This window comes from Bos indicus, chromosome X (assembly GCF_029378745.1).
Source record: "Bos indicus isolate NIAB-ARS_2022 breed Sahiwal x Tharparkar chromosome X, NIAB-ARS_B.indTharparkar_mat_pri_1.0, whole genome shotgun sequence".
In the NCBI taxonomy this organism is placed as follows: domain Eukaryota; kingdom Metazoa; phylum Chordata; class Mammalia; order Artiodactyla; family Bovidae; genus Bos; species Bos indicus.
In genome coordinates, this window is record NC_091789.1 from 141199835 (window position 1) to 141217261 (window position 17427).

Below are 17427 nucleotides of genomic sequence, written 5' to 3' on the forward strand. Positions count from 1 at the left end.
TCTTTGAGAGGGCTGCTATCTTTGAGAGCTGCTGTAGCTGTGACCAGAGGGAAGAGTCTGAGGTCTCATCAGGGGTCCAAGTCGGAGGTGACATGAGTTACAAGTGCACTGGATAGGTATAAAGATATGCCCTGGCATTCCCAACACCTTTTCCATTCGAAAAGAGGGGACTTCACAGCCCCCCGGCAACCCTGCACCTGCTCTACGCCCAGAGGATCAGACCTGGCTCTTAGGTCCCATGTCCATCGGCTACGCACGTGGATTCTCGGGACATAACCTGGGTGCAGGGGTGGTGGATCTGGGTGCGGGGTTGCTGGACCCTGGCTCTGTTCAGTAGAGGGAAGTCCGGGATTCTGTGGAGTAAAGGAGGAACCTGCGGGAGGACTGAGTGTCTCCACACCCCAGATTGGTGGCCACGCCTAACCCCTTACCCAGCGTGACTTGGCCAGAAAGCAACCGGTCAGCATCTGGGCAGTTCTAAAGGCTGAGGGGCTCCCTGACTGCCATCACTGACACGGGACACTCGGGGAAGAGGGGACCTCGTTCCGAAGGGCTGGCAGCAGGTCAGCAGAGGGAGGATGTCAGGGCTCGGGAGGAGTCAGGGTAATGACCATCCTTCCTATCACATGGCCGACTCAGGACCCTCCCCTGTGGCCAGCACTTCCTCCCAGCCAAACACGGGGATGGGGGCGGTGGTCTGTCAGGGGAGGTTGCAGCTTGGTTGTGAAGGGGCAGCCTCGAGACAGCAGAAGGTGGGTCCTGGCTCCCTTCATTGGAGTCCTGAACATTCCCTCCTCTCATCGTCTGGGGTGATAGGGAAGGTGGCAGCGTCAACTTCAAAGCAAGAGAGGGAACAGGTTGGGTGGGTTTGGGGGCAGGGGATATGAGGGAGTCTTTCCCCAGTTTTCATCATGACTCTGAAATGTGAACTGAAAGGATCTGCCTCCCCTGCCAGCCCCCACAGGCCTCCCTCTAAAGCCCAGGCAGTTCTGTCTGACTGTGCCCCAGCGATCACTCTCACTTCCTACTCAGTCGTCTCAAGAAAGGAGCTCACCAGGAAAACACAAGACTTGTGGGTCCTAGAGCACTGGCTTCAAGGACCCCTCAGAGGCGGCTTTGGTTCAAGCCGGCCAGGAATCTCCTCACTGCAGTTGCTCACAACATCTGCTTGTCCTTCCTCTAGGTGCCCTCCTTGCCTGCCACCCTGCTGCATGCGTCTGTGATCCATAACCTGTGTCACCATGCCTCAGAGGCACAGGAACAAGTACCATGCCCATGTGAAATGCCACCAGGTCCAGGGGGACACTCATTGTCCCCAGGAGGCCCAGTTCAGTGCTGCTGTAGCCCCCAAAGAGGAGTGCCCCTCCTCCCCCTCTTCTGTCCCTCAGGGTTCTGCCCCGAGCTCCCCTGCTACTGGAGATCACCAGGAGCTTCAGGGAGCCATGGCCCCTAGCTCTCCTGATGCATGGCCTTCCTGTGCAGGATCTGATGAAGGTGCCCAGGGCCCAGAAGAGCAAAGTGCAGGTGCCTCCCAGGCAGCCCCTGCCACTCAGAGCCCTTGCATAGATCCTCTGACCAGGAAGGCCAGCATGCTGCTGGAGTTCCTGCTGGAGAAGTACACCAAGAAGGAGCCCATCTCGCAGCACGCCCTGCTGAAGGTCATTGGCAGCAAGTATAGGCAGCACATCCCTGAGATCCTCACGAGAGCTTCTAAGCACATGGAGCTGGTATTTGGCCTTGAGCTGACGGAAGTTGACCATAGCAGGAACATCTACACCCTCATCAACAAGCTGAAACTCAGGGGCGATGAAGGTCTGAGTGATGAGGGGGGGTCTTCCCAAGGCTGGTTTCCTCATGGTGCTCCTGGGCATTATCTTCATGAAGGGTAACCTCTCCAGCAGGGAGGAGGTCAGGGAATTCCTCAGTGTGTTGCGGGTCTATACTGGGAGGAGGCACTGGATCTCTGGGGAGCCCAGAAGGCTCATCACCAAAGATCTGATGCAGAAGAAGTACCTGAAGTACCGACAGGTGCCCAATGGCGATCCTCCACACTAGGAGTTCCTGTGGGGCCCGAGAGCTTGTTTGAAACCAATAAGATGAAGGTGTTGGAGGTGCTGGCCAAGATCCACGATACCATCTGGACTTCCTTCCCAGACCTCTATAACGAGGCTCTGAGAGATCAGGCGCAGAGATCAGGGCTGAGAGGCACGGCCAGGGCTCCAACAATGGCTGAAGCCAGTGCCCCTTCCAGGGCCAAGTCCTACAGCTCCTCCCACATCTAGGGAGGGAGGCCCAGACACTTTCTTCCCTTTTGTGTTGGAACACAGCTGTCAAGATCCTAAACAGTAGAGAGTAGTAGGGTGGAGGGAACAAAACTTGTATGTTCTTTACTGTCTTATGTAGTAAGGGAGTTTACGTACAACTCATTTTTTTAAAATATATATCATTTTTCCTTTATCCATAGGAGAAATATCTAGTGAAAGTTGATTAGATTAAGGAGATGAGGGAGGAGTTCAGTATTTTCAAATGTTAATTACTTTTCATAAGTTTTACTGTGCTTCAGAATACAAATGTATTAATCATATAAATCACATTGTTTGCTGTTTTAAAGTTTTGAAAGCCACAGGCTGGGTATATGTAAAACACAATGAACATATTGAATATGTTGTTCACCATCTAAACAAGGTAAGATGACACTGGAACAAAGTTTTCTCAAAGAGTAGTCAAGCTCCTAGATAGTGCAGGTTAGTAGGGGTCAAGCAAACCAAGTTTAGATCTCTATTTTCTTCCTGATTTAAACTGGTAACTTCTGCAAATTATTTGTTTCATTTTTATCAAATATTTTTACTTCAACCAGATTCCTTTTCTTCAGAATACTGATTTGGTAATGATATTCCAGTTTTATTTATTGCTGTTTTAGGATTTTAAAGTTACAGTTTTGGTAGATGTAAAAGAAACCTGACATGCCTCTTGAGAAATTTGTATGCGGGTCATGAAGCAACAGTTAGAATGGACATGGAACAACAGACTGGTTCCAAATAGGAAAAGGAGTACGTCAAGGCTGTATATTGTCAACCTGCTTATTTACTTATTACCTTATATGCAGAGTACATCATGAGAAACGCTGGGCTGGAAGAAGCACAAGCTGGAATCAAGATTGCCGGGAGAAATATCAATAACCTCAGATATGCAGATGACACCACCCTGATGGCAGAAAGTAAAGAGGAACTAAAAAGCCTCTTGCTGAAGGTGAAAGAGGAGAGTGAAAAAGTTGGCTTAAAACTCAACATTCAGAAAACGAAGATCATGGCATCTGGTCCCATCACTTCCTGGGAAATAGATGGGGAAACAGTGGAAACAGAATCAGACTTTATTTCTCTGGGCTCCAAAATCACTGCAGATGGTGACTGCAGCCATGAATTAAAAGACGCTTACTCCTCGGAAGAAAAGTTATGACCAACCTAGATAGCATATTGAAAAGCAGAGACATTACTTTGCCAAAAAAGGTCCATCTAGTCAAGGCTATGGTTTTTCCTGTGGTCATGTATGGATGTGAGAGTTGGACTATGAGCAAAGCAGAGCACTGAAGAATTGATGCTTTTGAACTGTGGTGCTGGAGAAGACTCTTGAGAATCCCTTGGACTGTGTGGAGATCCAACCAGTCCATTCTAAAGGAGATCAGCCCTGGGATTTCTTTGGAAGGAATGATGCTAAAGCTGAAACTCCAGTAATTTGGCCACCTGATGGGAAGAGTTGACTCACTGGAAAAGACTCTGATGCTGGGAGGGATTGGGGGCAGGAGGAGAAAGGAACGACAGAGGATGAGATGGCTGGATGCCATCGCTGACTCAATGGATATGAGTCTGAGTGAACTCCGGGAGTTGGTGATGGACAGGGAGGCCTGGTGTGCTGTGATTCATGGGGTCGCAAAGAGTTTGACACGACTGAGTGACTGAACTGAACTGAACTGAAAAGAAATTCATGAACCATTTGTATTGTCTTTATGATCTGGAAGTAGGTAATATGTTGCTGAAAGAGAGATTTTCATGGTAATGTGAAACATGACCACAGAAAATATTGAGAAACCAAAAAGCAATTAAGCAAATATAAAGGAAAAAGCTGTTAATTTGTAGTTTGCCTTATTTCCTCTAACCATTTTTTTTTTGTTGTTAAAAATAAAATGTACTTTGCCTTAATTTGGCTCATTTAAGAGTATTTATTTCTTTTGTCCCAGTGCACTGCATAGTCTCTGCTATCTACTGGATAAAAATAACCTCAGATAGGAAGGTGGTATTTTGGATGTTCATAATAATCATAACTTCCATTAAATTAAAGACCCGTGTTTCTTATTCAGTATGACTCTGCTTTATATGTAGTACATGCATTCCAGCATTCATGCAGGATAGGATTTAGCAGACTCCATTTATAGATGGATAACTTGCAATTGTCTCAAGTTCACAAGACTGATAAAGTGACCTTCATCAGACAAGTCCCCTGATGTGCACTAGTCCAGAGTCCTTCCCTTTCTTTGCAAGAGCAAGCACTGAGGAAATCTCTTTTCACCAGTGATATATTTGGTACTGTGACTAGGACTCCTGCCACGGTGAACTCCAGTGGTCTTGCCCAAACTGCTGGCTGGAGACCCCTGACTTTTGCTCTATCTCTCCCATGAAAATTTGCTTGCTGTCACTCTCTGCTTTGTTCTCTTTCCATGACCCACAGGGCAAGATCTGGGTCAGCTCACTGTGTCATGGCTCCTCTCAATTAAGAGCTGCAAGGAGTACGCCCAGGCTGTGCATACCCAAAGAACACTTGAGTGGCAGTTGACACTGTCTTAGGCCTGGTAGACACAGAATTTCCAATGGTGAAGGCACCTACTGAGGCCAAGACTTTTCTCCTCTCAGTCTTTGTCATTTCCTCTATGGCTCTACCCATTTTGAGGTGAGAAGTTTAACCGAGAAGACTGCATGATGTTCAAATTAAGACCAAACAAATAATCAGGGACTTGACTGGGTGAGTTTCTTCTCTGTAAGTCCTCGAGCTTAATCCCAGTGTGGTCCCGGAACCAGAACTGCATCAGGGGCCAAAACTGGGGGACTCTGCATCCTTCTCTAGATTTTTGGCATAACTCACCACACCCTGACCTTACACTGTGGGCAATCCCCTCCCTTCTGGGGATCTCAAGCAGACTTTACCTATAAAAAGGGCAATGTGTCCTGGAACTGCAAGCTGAGGTTAGGAACAGAGAACTGCAGAAACTATTGGCATGAACAACTCTGTCCAAACATCTACATTAAGAACCTTGACTGACCTCTAGCATGGCTTCTAACAGCAACCTAAGGCCACGTTCTAGGACAACTCGGCTACCCCTGAGTTCCTGTTTAGAAAAGTTCAAGGCTACCAAAGGAATCTGTTCCAGCCAACATCTGACATAAGCCCCTCATCTTCCTTTACTGAGAGTGTCTATTTAAAACAAAGATCAAAAACAAAACAAAACAAAAAACCCTCATGATTACAAGAAAAGTGTGACGGAAATAAACTAGAAATTGATATCAAAAAGACAGCAGGAAAATTAAAGATTATTTTCAGACTAAACAATAAACATCTAAATAACACATGACCCAAAGAGAAAATCTAATGAGAAATTTTAAAATATTTTTTAAAAATGAAAACAAAATTACAGCTTATCAGAAGGTGTGTGATACAGCAAAATCAGTAGAGGTATACACAGCATTGAGTGCCTATAACAAAAAAAAACCCTACAATTAATAACTTAAGCTTCTATACTAGTAAACTTGTGAAAGAAAAGAAAAAGCAGAGGAAGAATAAATCAAAGCGGAAACCAATGACACTGAAAAAAGGAAGGTAATGCAGAAAAAAACAAAACCCAAAGAAATTTCTTTAAAGATACAAAATAAAAAGAAGATAAAATTCTCCCCAGGCTAAACAAGAACAAAGAGAGAAAACACAAATTAAATTACTAATAGTAGAAATGAAGGAGGGGCCATTACTACTGATTCCATGGACATTAAAAGGATAATGAGTGAATATTATAAACAACTCTGTGCCTACAAAAAGGAAAGGTTCCACTGAGAAACTGCTTGAAGGTGTAACTTAGCACCACTTTCACAAAGAAAAATAGATACTAGGAATAGGTCTGTATCTATTAAAGAAATTTAATCTATAACTCATAAGCTTCCAATAAAGACAGTAACAGATCCAGATGTTTCCACTGATGAATTCTAACAAAAATTTAAGGAAGAAATGACAATTCTCTACAATCTCTCCCAGAAAATAGAAGCAAAAGGAACACCTCCTAATTCCTTTTCTGTGAGGTGAGTATTACACTCGAATATCAAAATCAGATGAAGAAATTAAGAGAAAAAAATTGAACACAAATATCTCTCATAAACATAGAAGCCAAATTCCCAACAAAATATAAGAAAAGAAACCTAACAATCCATAGCAGGAATTACGTACTATATCTAAGTAGGATGCATTTCAGATGTGCAACATTTGAAAATCAGTAATCATAAATCATAATAACAATAGTCTAAGGAAGATAATCACAAGATGAGATCAACAGATGAAGGAAAAAAATCATCTGATAAAATCCAAAACCCATTCATCATAAAAATTCTCAGCAAACTAGATACAGACAGGCATTTCCTCAGCTTCATATACAACATCTGAAAAGAAATACAGGTAAAACATCATACTTTATAGTGAGAAGACAGATGCTATCACACTAAGGTGAGGATATCCCTTCTCACCATGCCTATTCAACACTGTACTGAAAGTTCTAGTCAATGCAATGAGATATGGGAAGGAAGCAAAAGATACAGATATTTGAAAGGGAAAAATGGAATTATAATCATCAACAATAAGAAAACTCCTGGCATTAATAAGCCAGGAGTATATGTTAATAAGGTTAGCATATTATAAATATATAACTACTATATAATTAATATATTAATAAAGTTAATCTACTATAGAATTAACATATTAATAAAGTTAATACATAATAGTCAATTCTTTTCCAAAAAAGAGATGGAACTTGCAATTAAAAACCTAATACCATTTACATTAGCATCAAAATATATTAGGAATAATTCTTTAAAATAATATGTATAAGATTTACATGAGTAAAACTCAAACTGCACTGAAAAAAATTAAAGAAGATCTATATAAATAGACACGCCATGTTCATAGATAGGGAGATGCTATATTGTTGAGATGGCACTTATTTCCAACTTAACCTAGATACTTAATGCAATTCTGTTTAAAATTCCAGCAAGATAGCTTGTAGATAGAAGCCAACAATTTAAATTTTATGTCAAAAATGAAATGATCCATAATACCCACTGAAGTCAATATTAAAAGTCAAAGTTAGAGAATTGATATTACTGGATTTCAAAACTTACTTTAAAGCTACAATACTCAAGACTGTATGCTATTAACAGAATAATAGACAGATCAATGCCACAGAACAGAAAATCTAGAAACAGACACCCCAAACACTCAACCAACCTTTAACAAAGGCGCAAAGGCAATTCAATGGAAAAGGACAGTCTTTGAAACTTACAGTCCTGGGATAACTAGACATCCATATCTAAGAAAAATGAATCCAAATACAAACTCTAAACCTCTCAAAATAATTAACTCAAAGGGAATCACAGACCTAAATGAAAAACTCGCTATTTATAAAAAATTGCAGGGACATCCCTGGCAGTCCAGTGTTTAAGAATCAACACTTCCACTGCTGGGGGAAGAGGTTTGATCGCTGGTCAGGGACTAGGATTCTACATGCCATATACAATAGGCAAGAAAATCTAGAAGATAACACAGGGGCAAAACTTGAGTTTGGTAATGAGATTTTAGGCACAACACCAAAAGCACAGTCCATGAAAGAAAATAATAAGCTGAACCTTGTTAATATTAAAAACTTCTATCTGCAAAATATACTGATAAGAGAATGAGAAAGAAAGGCCACAAAAGGGTAGTTATAAATCTATTTGCAGGGCAAGAATGGAGACACAGATGTAGAGAACGGGCATGTGGACACATCGGGGGAAGCAGACAGTGAGACGAATTGAGAGAGTGGCGTGGACAAATATGCACTACCATGTGGACGACAGGCATGAGGGGAAAGTTGCTGGGTGACACAAGGAGTCAGCTCTGTGACAACCTAGAGGGGTGAGGTCAGGGGTGGGAGGGAGGATCATGAGGGAGGAGATATATGTATACTTATAGCTGCTTCATACAAGAGAAACTGACATACCATTTAATTATCTTCTAATTAAAAATAGTTGTTAAAAATCTATGAATTTAAAAACTAGGAAAAAAATCTAGAGAAGTACATATAACCACTAGAGTTATATACAACAATGCCAAATGAATAAAAGTCAGAAGTAATGAAAAGCAAAAGATCACAGTAATAACTTGATTCTCGAATTAAAAATCTTAGAAAACAGGACAGGAAATATTCAAACATGTAAGAGACTTCAAAAATCTGGAATTAAAAAAAAAGATCACGGCAGCAAAATCATCCAGTTGGTCTGGAAGAACAAACAGTTACTTACACCAAGCAACAGAAAATGCACCATAAACAGAAGCAACCATAGAAAAAAATTACCTACAAAGAAACTTTAAAAAATGTATACAGTCTTCATGGAGGCAACAAGAAGAATTTCCTGAGAGTCTTAGGGAAAAGAAGGCTCAAACAGAATAGTATGTTATGTATACTCATGAAGAACAGATATTGTAAGACTGTCAAATTTCTGTAACTCCTTTACAGATTTAGTACCACATTCAGAGTAGCTGAGACCACAATGAAACACTGTCTTCTGCTTTTTGTACCCAGAAGTAACCACAGAAATCTTATGGAAGGAATAAAGAAAACTATTAACAAAAGTGAAAACATAAATAATCCCTGATGGACAGTAAGTCTCCACTGAACTTGACCCTATGTGTGCCCAGTGGGGAGTACTTAAGAGACTGGCACAGATGTGCAGGCTGCAAGGGAAGCAGACAACAGGATCAGCTGCAAAAGGCTTTAAACTTGAGCCCTGGATTCTTCGACTCTGCCCTGGGATCATGAATCTCCACTGCTTCACTGAAGGAATCTGAGGCAGCATCTCCGAGGCCCCGCGCCAGGACCATGGGGCACCAAAGTTTGGCTTGGATGTGGCAGTACAGCCCAGATCATGAAATAACCAGCACAAAGTTTGTTGTGTGTGTGCTTAGCCACTCAGTTGTGTCTGACTCTTTGCGACCCCATGCACTGTAGCCCACCAGGCTCCTCTGTCCAAGGGGAAACTCCAGGCAAGACTTCCAGAGTGGGTTGCCGTGTTCTCCTCCAGAGGGGTCTTCCCAACCCAAGGATTGAACCCAGGTCTCCCGCACCACAGGCAGATTCTTTATGGTCTGAGCCACCAGGGAATGCTAGTCGATGAGAACTGGCCCTTTTAAATGATCACCTAATAGATTATCACCCAGGGACTAAAACGGAAAAGTTAGTATCACAGTAATTGTACAAAATGACCATCTCAGAACTTTTGAGCAATGACCCTGCAGTCGACTGAGAGCCCACAGTGAGAACTGTCAGGCTAAGGAGCCCCTTCACTTACTCTTCTGGAATTGTATGAGCATGGTTGGGGACAGGGGTGGACTTATACCAGAAAGGGAAGGATTTCCAGGCCCTGTCAGCAGTCAATATGAATGAAGTTTCTGAGTGAGATGTGAGGGGTTCCACACCACAGAAAGTCTCCCATCCCTCCCTCTCAGCTCATCTTACCTGTAGCAGCCATTTCCAGGAACCCTCGGGTAGAAATGGTGAGATGAGACGTATGTGCACTTCATACCAGGAGACTCAAGGGTTCACACCTTCAACATGAGGCCTTGGCCTCAGGTCAGCAGACGGGACGTAGCCCAGAATCTACAGGGGTTAAGGGAAGCCATGGAAAATGACAGAGCATCGCTTACTATAGAAGAGAGAGGCCAAGAGAGCCTTCGGTGTTGGTCTTATGGGCTCCAGGAAGGCTGTTAGGCTTGGGCTCCCCAATTCTTCCTGTTGGGAGTGCTGACACGAGTGAGAGGCATGGAGTGAGCCAGCTGACAGTTCAGGACAGGGATGTCCCAGGACCCCTTAAGAGTCAAGCGAAAGTCCATGTGCCAATCCTGTGAGAAGCTCCCCCGGAACCCCGCCTGTCCAGGTCCCGCCCCTGCTGTCCTCCTGGAGCCCAGATGCGCATGACAGGAAGTGACGTCCTCCTAAGCATGCTGGGGGAGCGACGCCATCCTTGACAGTGCCGCTATCTCTGAGAGCTGCCGTTGACGGTGGCCAGAGGGAGCAGTCCCAAGTGTCATCGGGTGTCAAGATCGGAGGTGACGTGAGTTACGAGTGCAGGGACAAGTCTCTGTACCCCCATTCCCTTTTCCCTCTGAAAAGAGGGGGCCACACAGCCTCCGGCCGCCCTACCCCTGCACTCAGACCAGAGGATCCGGCCTAGCTCTCAGGCCCCAAGACTATCCACTAACCCCTAGGGGGTCTCGGGAAAGAATGCCTCGGTCAGGCTCTGCTGGACCCCAGCTCCGTTCAGTAGAGAAAGAGCGACGAGCCCTGTGGAGTGAAGGAGGGACCCCCGGGGGGACTGAGGGTCTCCATACACCAGAACGGCAGCCATGTGTAACCCCCACTCACCGCCATTTGGCTGCGGATTATCCGGGCAGCTGCTGGGCAGCTGTAAAGGCTGGGGGGCTCCCTCACTGCGACCTTGGACACAGGACACTCGAAGAAGAGGGGACTTTGGTCTGAGGGGCTGGCAGCTGGTCAGTAGAGGGAGGATGTCAGGGTTCGGGAAGATTCAGGATAAGGGCCATCTTCCCCGACAAACAGGCGACTCAGGACCCTCCCCTGTGCTCAGCGCTACCCCCAGGCCAAACATCGGGAAGTGGGGCAGCGGTCTGAGAGGGGAGCTTGGAGCCTGGTTGTGAAGGGGCAGCCACGAGACAGCAGAAGGGCAGGTCCTGGGACCCTTCAGTGGGGGGCTGAGTATGCCCTCCTCTCCTCGTCTGGGGTGACAGGGAAGGTGGCACCATCAGTTTCAGACAGGAGAGGGAACGGGCTGGGTACGGGAAAGGGGGCATTCTATATGGGGGTGTCTCGCACCAATTTTCATCCTGACTCTGAATGTCAGCTGAGAGGACCTGCCTCCCCTGCCAGCCCCCACTGGTCCCCCTTTTAACGCCCAGGCAGGACTGTCTGCTGTGCCCCAGGGCTCACTCTGCCTTGCTACTCAGTGGTTTCAGGGGACAGGCTGACCAGGAGAACAGGAGCCCGTGGGTCCTAGAGCACTGGCCTCGAGGATCCCCCAGAGGCGGCTTCCATTCAAGCCAGGGAGGACTCTCCTTGCTGAAGGTTCTCACAGCATGTCCTTGTCCCTCCTCCAGGTGCCTTCCTGCCTGCTTTCCTGCCCGCACTCCCACCTGCGGTCCCTGACCTGCTGTCACCATGCCTCGGAGGCAGAAGAGCAAGTCCCATGCCCGCAGGAAACGCCACGAGGTTCAAGGGGACACTCAGGAGGCCCAGGCCAGTGCTGCTGCAGCCCCAAAGGAGGAGTGCCCCTCCTCCCACTCTTCTGTCCCTCAGGGTTCTCCCCCGAGCTCCCTTGCTGCTGGCGATGGCCAGGAGCTTCAGGGAGCCATGGCCCCTAGCTCTCCTGATGCAGGGCCTTCATGTGCAGGATCTGATGAAGGTGCCCAGGGCCCTGAGGAGGAAAGTTCAGGTGCCTCCCAGGCAGCCCCTTCCACTCAGAGCACTCGCAAAGATCCTCTGGCCAGGAAGGCCAGGAAACTCGTGGAGTTCCTGCTGGAGAAGTACACCAAGCAGGAGCCCATCACGCAGAATGCCCTGATGAAAATCGTCAGCAGGAAGTACAGGCAGCACTTCCCTGAGATCTTCAGTACAGCCCGTGAGCGCGTGGAGCTGGTCTTTGGCCTGGAGATGAAGGAAATCGACCGTAGAGGGAACATCTACACCCTCATCAGGAAGTTCAACCTCAGGGGAAACGATTGTCGGCGTGATGAGGGGGCGCTGCCCAAGTCCCGTCTCCTCATGGTGCTCCTGGGGGTCATCTTCATGAATGGTAACCGCGCCACTGAGGAGGAGATCTGGGAATTCCTCAGTATGTTGGGGATCTATGCTGGGAGGAGGCACTGCATCTTTGGGGAGCCCAGAAGGCTCATCACCAAAGATCTAGTACAGAAGGAGTACCTGAACTACCGCCAGGTACCCAATAGTGATCTTCCACGCTACGAGTTCCTTTGGGGCCCAAGAGCTTGTGCTGAGACCAGCAAGATGAAGGTACTGGAGGTTCTAGCCAAGTTCCACGGTAGGGTCCCTAGTTCCTTCCCAGACCTTTATGACGAGGCGCTGAGAGATCAGGTGGAGAGAGCAGGGCAGAGAGGTGCGGCCAGGGCTCCCACCATGGCTGAGGCCAGTGCCCCTTCCAGGGCCAAGTCCTGCAGCTCCTCCCACATTTAGGGAGGGGGGCAGGGCACTTTGTTCCCTTTGTGTTGGAAGAGAGCAGTCAACCTCCTAAGTAGTGCAGAGTCTTAGGGGTGGAGGGAACAAAGCCCATATCTTACAGTTTAAATGGTAAGCGAGTTTAGGTCTAGTTTGTTTTAACAAAATATATATGTTTTCTTGTATTCACATGAGAAATACCTAATGAACAATGATTTAAATTAGAAATGTAAAGAGGTGAAGGAGGTGTTTAGTATTTTCAAATGTTCTTACTTTTGATAAGGTTTATTGTGCTTAAGAATTCAAATGTATGAATCATATAAATCATAGTTTCCAGCTGTTTTAATGTTTTAAAAGTTTGGGTATTTGTAAAACACACTGAAAGTACTGAATATATTGTTCACAATGCAAACAAGATAACATGACATTAGAAGAGAACTTTTCTTGAAGAGTAGTGAAGCTTCTAAAGTGTGCATGGTAGTGGGGGTTAGATCACATTTCTTTCGATCACATTTCTCTTTCTGTTTCACATGAGTAACTTCTACATATTATTTGTTTAGTTTTTTTGTTTTTCCAATATTTTTACTTCTAAGAGGTTGTTTTTCCTCAGAGTATTAATTTGGTAATGATACTGCTGTTATATTCACTGCTGTTTTAAAAGTTTTAAAGGTACAGTTTTGGTAGATATAAAAGAAATTCAGGATCCATCTGTATTGTCTTTATGATCTGAAAGTAGGTCACATAGCACTGCAAGAGTGATTTTCATGCTAATGTGAAAGAAGACCACAGAAACTTTTGAGAATCAAAAAGAAAATGGAGAAAAGAATACAGTAAAAAGTCTTTAAGTTGTGGTTTACCTTTCTTTTAAACTTTCTTTTAGTAAAAATAAAAAAAATACTTTGACTTATTTAGCTCATTTAAGAATATTTGTTTCTTTTGTCCTAATTCACTGCATATTCTCTGCTGTCTCCTGGATTAAAAGTAAACTCAGATGGGAAGGTGGTATTTGAGGGGTTCATAGTAATCATAACTTCCACTTATTACAAACCAATACTTAATCAGTATGCCACTGCTTTATATGTAGAACATGCATTCCAGCATTCATGCAGGATCAGATTTAGCAGACTCCATTTATGCATGGATAACCTGCAAATTTTCAAGTTCACAAACTGATGAGGTGACCTTCCTAGGACTAGTCCCCCGACCTGAATTGGTGCAGAGCCCACAATGTGTCAGTTCTCCCAGCCTAAGCCAGGCATATTGTTTCATTCATTTTTCCTCTAAACACTCCAAAAAATGTGTCTCGTTGGATACATGGGGCCCTGTCCCAAAGAACTGTTTTGGAATAAAGTTTAGAAAATGCTGATAAATGAATGGTATGAAAGAAGACAAAACTACTCAGGGACAATGTGGTCATGAACACATGCAATGTCAGATACCCTGAAAAGATCAATATGCCCTCATTTATCCTTCTTGATTCTCAGGGACATAGAAGCCTTAGCTTAAGCGCTGTGTCCTCAGGTCAATGGATGGAAGAGTCCCAGCCTCTGATATTTATCAAGGGGAAGATTTTAGGACACTAGGGGTCCCACAAACTATATCCTGCTTCTTGCCTTGTGTGGCCATGGGGAGAGCAGTCTGTCTGAGGTATGCCTTCCTTTCCTGCAGGGCAAAGGTGGAGGGGTTTTCAGGGAGTTGAGCATCTTGGTCTTTTGGCAGCAGCTCCAATTCTGCCCAAGTAGGAGATCCTAACAGGCCTTCATAGGATTTACAGTGAGGACACTGGGTGCTGATGAGTGGACCCCCCCCCACCCATAGCAAGGGGGATGGCACGGAGGAACAGGCAAGGGTAGCCAGGGAGTAGCTCTCTCACGCCCGCTTCTGTTGTCTCAAGAAGGCAAAAGCCTTGGCCACAGGCCAGCTGATTCAGCCAGTAGAGAGGGTGGATTCCCATTTGCTACCAGAAGTCAAGATAAGAAACCTGATCTAAGACAGGGGGACCACTTGACTCCAGAAGAGAGGGGAGCCCTAGAATGTTCTCCTCCTCAGAAGGCCCCAGTAGCTTTGCATACATCTGGTTCATCCTGTCTTCCAATCCAGAACTTCCAAGAAAGTAATGCCTTTGTTCTGAGGAGCACAGCCTCAGGTGAGTGGAGGCTGCAGTCTGGGTCTGGTCAGGAGTGAGGATGAGGTCCCTGAATGAGGGGCAAGAGGACCACTCAGCCCAGAACAGGGGAGAGTGTGGAGGCCCACCCCTGATATCAGCCCTATGAGACCCAGGAGAAAGCTTTCTGGCTGAAATGTTCTCTTTCCTCTGGAGTGGTCTCAGGGAGGTGAGAGCCTTAGTCTACTGGGAGAAGCCTCACTTCAGTACAGAGTGGAAGCTACTGACTCCAAGTGAGAATAAAGGGACTGCACCTAGAACACAGCCCTGCCCCTCTACCCCTCACACTGGCAAATTTGGGAATGTGGGCATGATGCACCCCACACATTTCTTTTTAGAGCATCTCAGGAGGTGAGGTGTTGGGGCTCAGGGGTCAACCTCAGGACGAATTCCAGGTCATGCCAAGAGTCAAGTAGAGGACCATGAGGATTAAGGAACCACTCACACTATACTACTTATATAGAATCCCTCCCCTCGGGTCAGCCATGAGTGACCACAGGTTGGCAGCCCTCACATCCTCTGAGGAGGTCTCAGGGAATTTAAGGCTGTAGCATGAGAGGACAGGCCTCGTTAGGAGATGGGAAGTCAGTGTGGGGACCTGGAGAGAGGACAGTAATAGTGAAGAGAAGGAGGAAATACAGGTCTTCCTAGGAGCCTGACTGAGGACAGGTGCAGCCAGCATTCAGAAGGCCTCAATTTCCAGTCACAGCTTTCTGTCCTGAGAGACCACAGGTAGATGTGGCAAGTTAGGCAACCTCTACTTTCTTCTATTCGGTCTCAGAGAGTTGGGGGCCTTACTCTGAGCACATGTCCTCAGGTAAATAGGAACTTCAAGACCTCCCAACAGTTCCCAGAGGACCCCTGGTCATTTCTCCAGAGGAGCTTCAGGTAACCTTTGATGTGGCAGGGAAGACAGTTCTTTCATACGTGGGTCAGCTACTCTGTGCAGACTGATTTCCCTGGGCATTTGTCCTTCCAATCCTCCATGATAAAGGGAATTGAAGGAAGGCTTCAAACCAAGTGGCATGCTCCTCCCCTCAAGTCCTTGCTAGGAAAGTTTACCTTTGATGTTTCTGCACATGCATAGCTGCCCCTTCCACTTGTTGGGAAGAAAATTGCTCACTAAATTCCAGACAATAGTCCAAGCTAGAGACCTTCATTAGAAGGCTCCCACCAGGAGAATCGACAACTCTTGGCTCCGGGAGCCTGCCTCCATATGACAGGGATAGAATAGCATAGGATACAGGTAGCTGTCCCAGGTGATTCTGTGGAAAAGAATCCACATGCAATGCAGGAGATGAAGGTTTGATTCCTGTTCTGGAATATCTCCTGGAGGAGGAAGTGGCTACCCATTCCAGTATTCCTGCCTGGAGAATCCCATGGACAGAGAGCCTGGAGTGCTGCAGTTCATGGGGTTGCAAAGAGTCAGACAAGAATGAGGCCTTGACCACAGACAGACAGACTGGAAGATCTAGAAGTCTAGGAGGCAAATAGAGGTAGAGAAACATAGGAACAATTGGTAGACCATTGTAAGTTAACATCGTTCAAGAAAGGTATCAGAATGTAGTGGAAGAAGGCAGGTTTGTTTAAATATAAAGCCATAAATAATACATGAGATGTTCCCCAGGCCTTTAGGTAAAAGAGGAATGTCACGACCCTTCTATCCATTTGAAGAAGTTCTACAATAATCCAAGTTTGACCTCATAAGGTCAGACACTCTCCTGCTCCAAATGAATTGGGAGGCAGTGATGTAAGCCTGACCTGTACTCAAAGAAGGCAGTCTTTCCTAGTCCTCCACTTTCCATTGACTATAGAATGTATTCCACTTAATCGTCCAGGCAGAGTTCCATCACCTGACTGCTTGCATCTCTTACAAGCATCCTATATTAATCTATTTCTTGCCTAACACTTTGCCTCTTGCTGAATTCCTTCTGTGCTGAGACACAAACAACCTGAGCTGCCCTAAGACCAGCTACCAGGTGAGTGATTCTAATTAAAAGACCATGGTTCAAGTCCCAAACTGGATTTTTGGGGGTTGGAGTCCTGGCCATGTGGATTTGAGTCAAAACCTGATGTGATAGGTTTCAGCTAGAGGAGGTCTCCATGCCACCCCTTCGAAAATTTTAAACTATGGCCTGTTAAACTGGCTCATAGGGCTAGAATGAAAGTCACTTTCTTCTGCATTTCTCTGCACCTAGACTCCCAGTATCTTTGCCTTTGGTGTCCAAATCCAGACACTGTATGCCATGAATGCCTCCATTTTCTGTTTATAAAATTCAGGCTGAGAGTGTCTACAGGATAGGGTGAGAATGGACAAACAAAAGAAAAGAAAAGACATTGAGCTAAAAATTTTCTGGCTACCTTCTGAAATATGGCTGTCCTGGTGCCTCAGATGGTAAAGAATCTACCTGAAATGGCAGGAGACCGGGGTTCAATCCCTGGATTGGGAAGTTCCCTGGAGAAGGGAATGGCAACCCACTCCAGTATTCCTGCCCAGAGAATCCCATGGACAGGGATCCTGGAGGGCTACAATCCATGGGGTCACAATGAGTCAGACATGACTTAGAGACTGAACAACAACAGCAATCTCCTAACACTTCTTCTACTTTACCACTTCTTGCTGCAACTAGTGAAGCCCATGCGTCCTAGAGCCTGTGCTCCACAGTAAGAGAAGCCACCACAATGAGAAGCCAGTGCACCCCAATGAAGGGTAGCCCCTGCTCCTCGAAACTAGAGA

At 45.8% G+C, this 17427-nt stretch overlaps 2 protein-coding genes across 3 annotated transcripts; both read left to right on the forward strand.

Moving 5' to 3' along the window:
* The first annotated feature begins 1241 nt into the window (after positions 1-1241).
* On the forward strand, positions 1242-2282 carry LOC109554934 (melanoma-associated antigen B4-like). Its single transcript, XM_070785102.1, has 2 exons — positions 1242-1812; positions 2056-2282. The coding sequence occupies exons 1-2, from the start codon at positions 1242-1244 to the stop codon at positions 2280-2282; spliced, it is 798 nt and encodes a 265-aa protein (XP_070641203.1).
* A 7906-nt stretch (positions 2283-10188) lies between these two features.
* Positions 10189-13372, forward strand: LOC109554923 (melanoma-associated antigen B4-like). Of its 2 annotated transcripts, none has more exons than XM_019955499.2 (2): positions 10189-10391; positions 11452-13372. In XM_019955499.2, the coding sequence occupies exon 2, from the start codon at positions 11513-11515 to the stop codon at positions 12542-12544; it is 1032 nt and encodes a 343-aa protein (XP_019811058.2). In that variant the 5' UTR covers positions 10189-10391; positions 11452-11512; the 3' UTR covers positions 12545-13372. The 2 variants fall into 2 exon arrangements, with proteins under 2 accessions (XP_019811058.2, XP_070640182.1); XM_070784081.1 differs by having other exon boundaries at positions 10189-10386.
* Positions 13373-17427: the final 4055 nt, after the last annotated feature.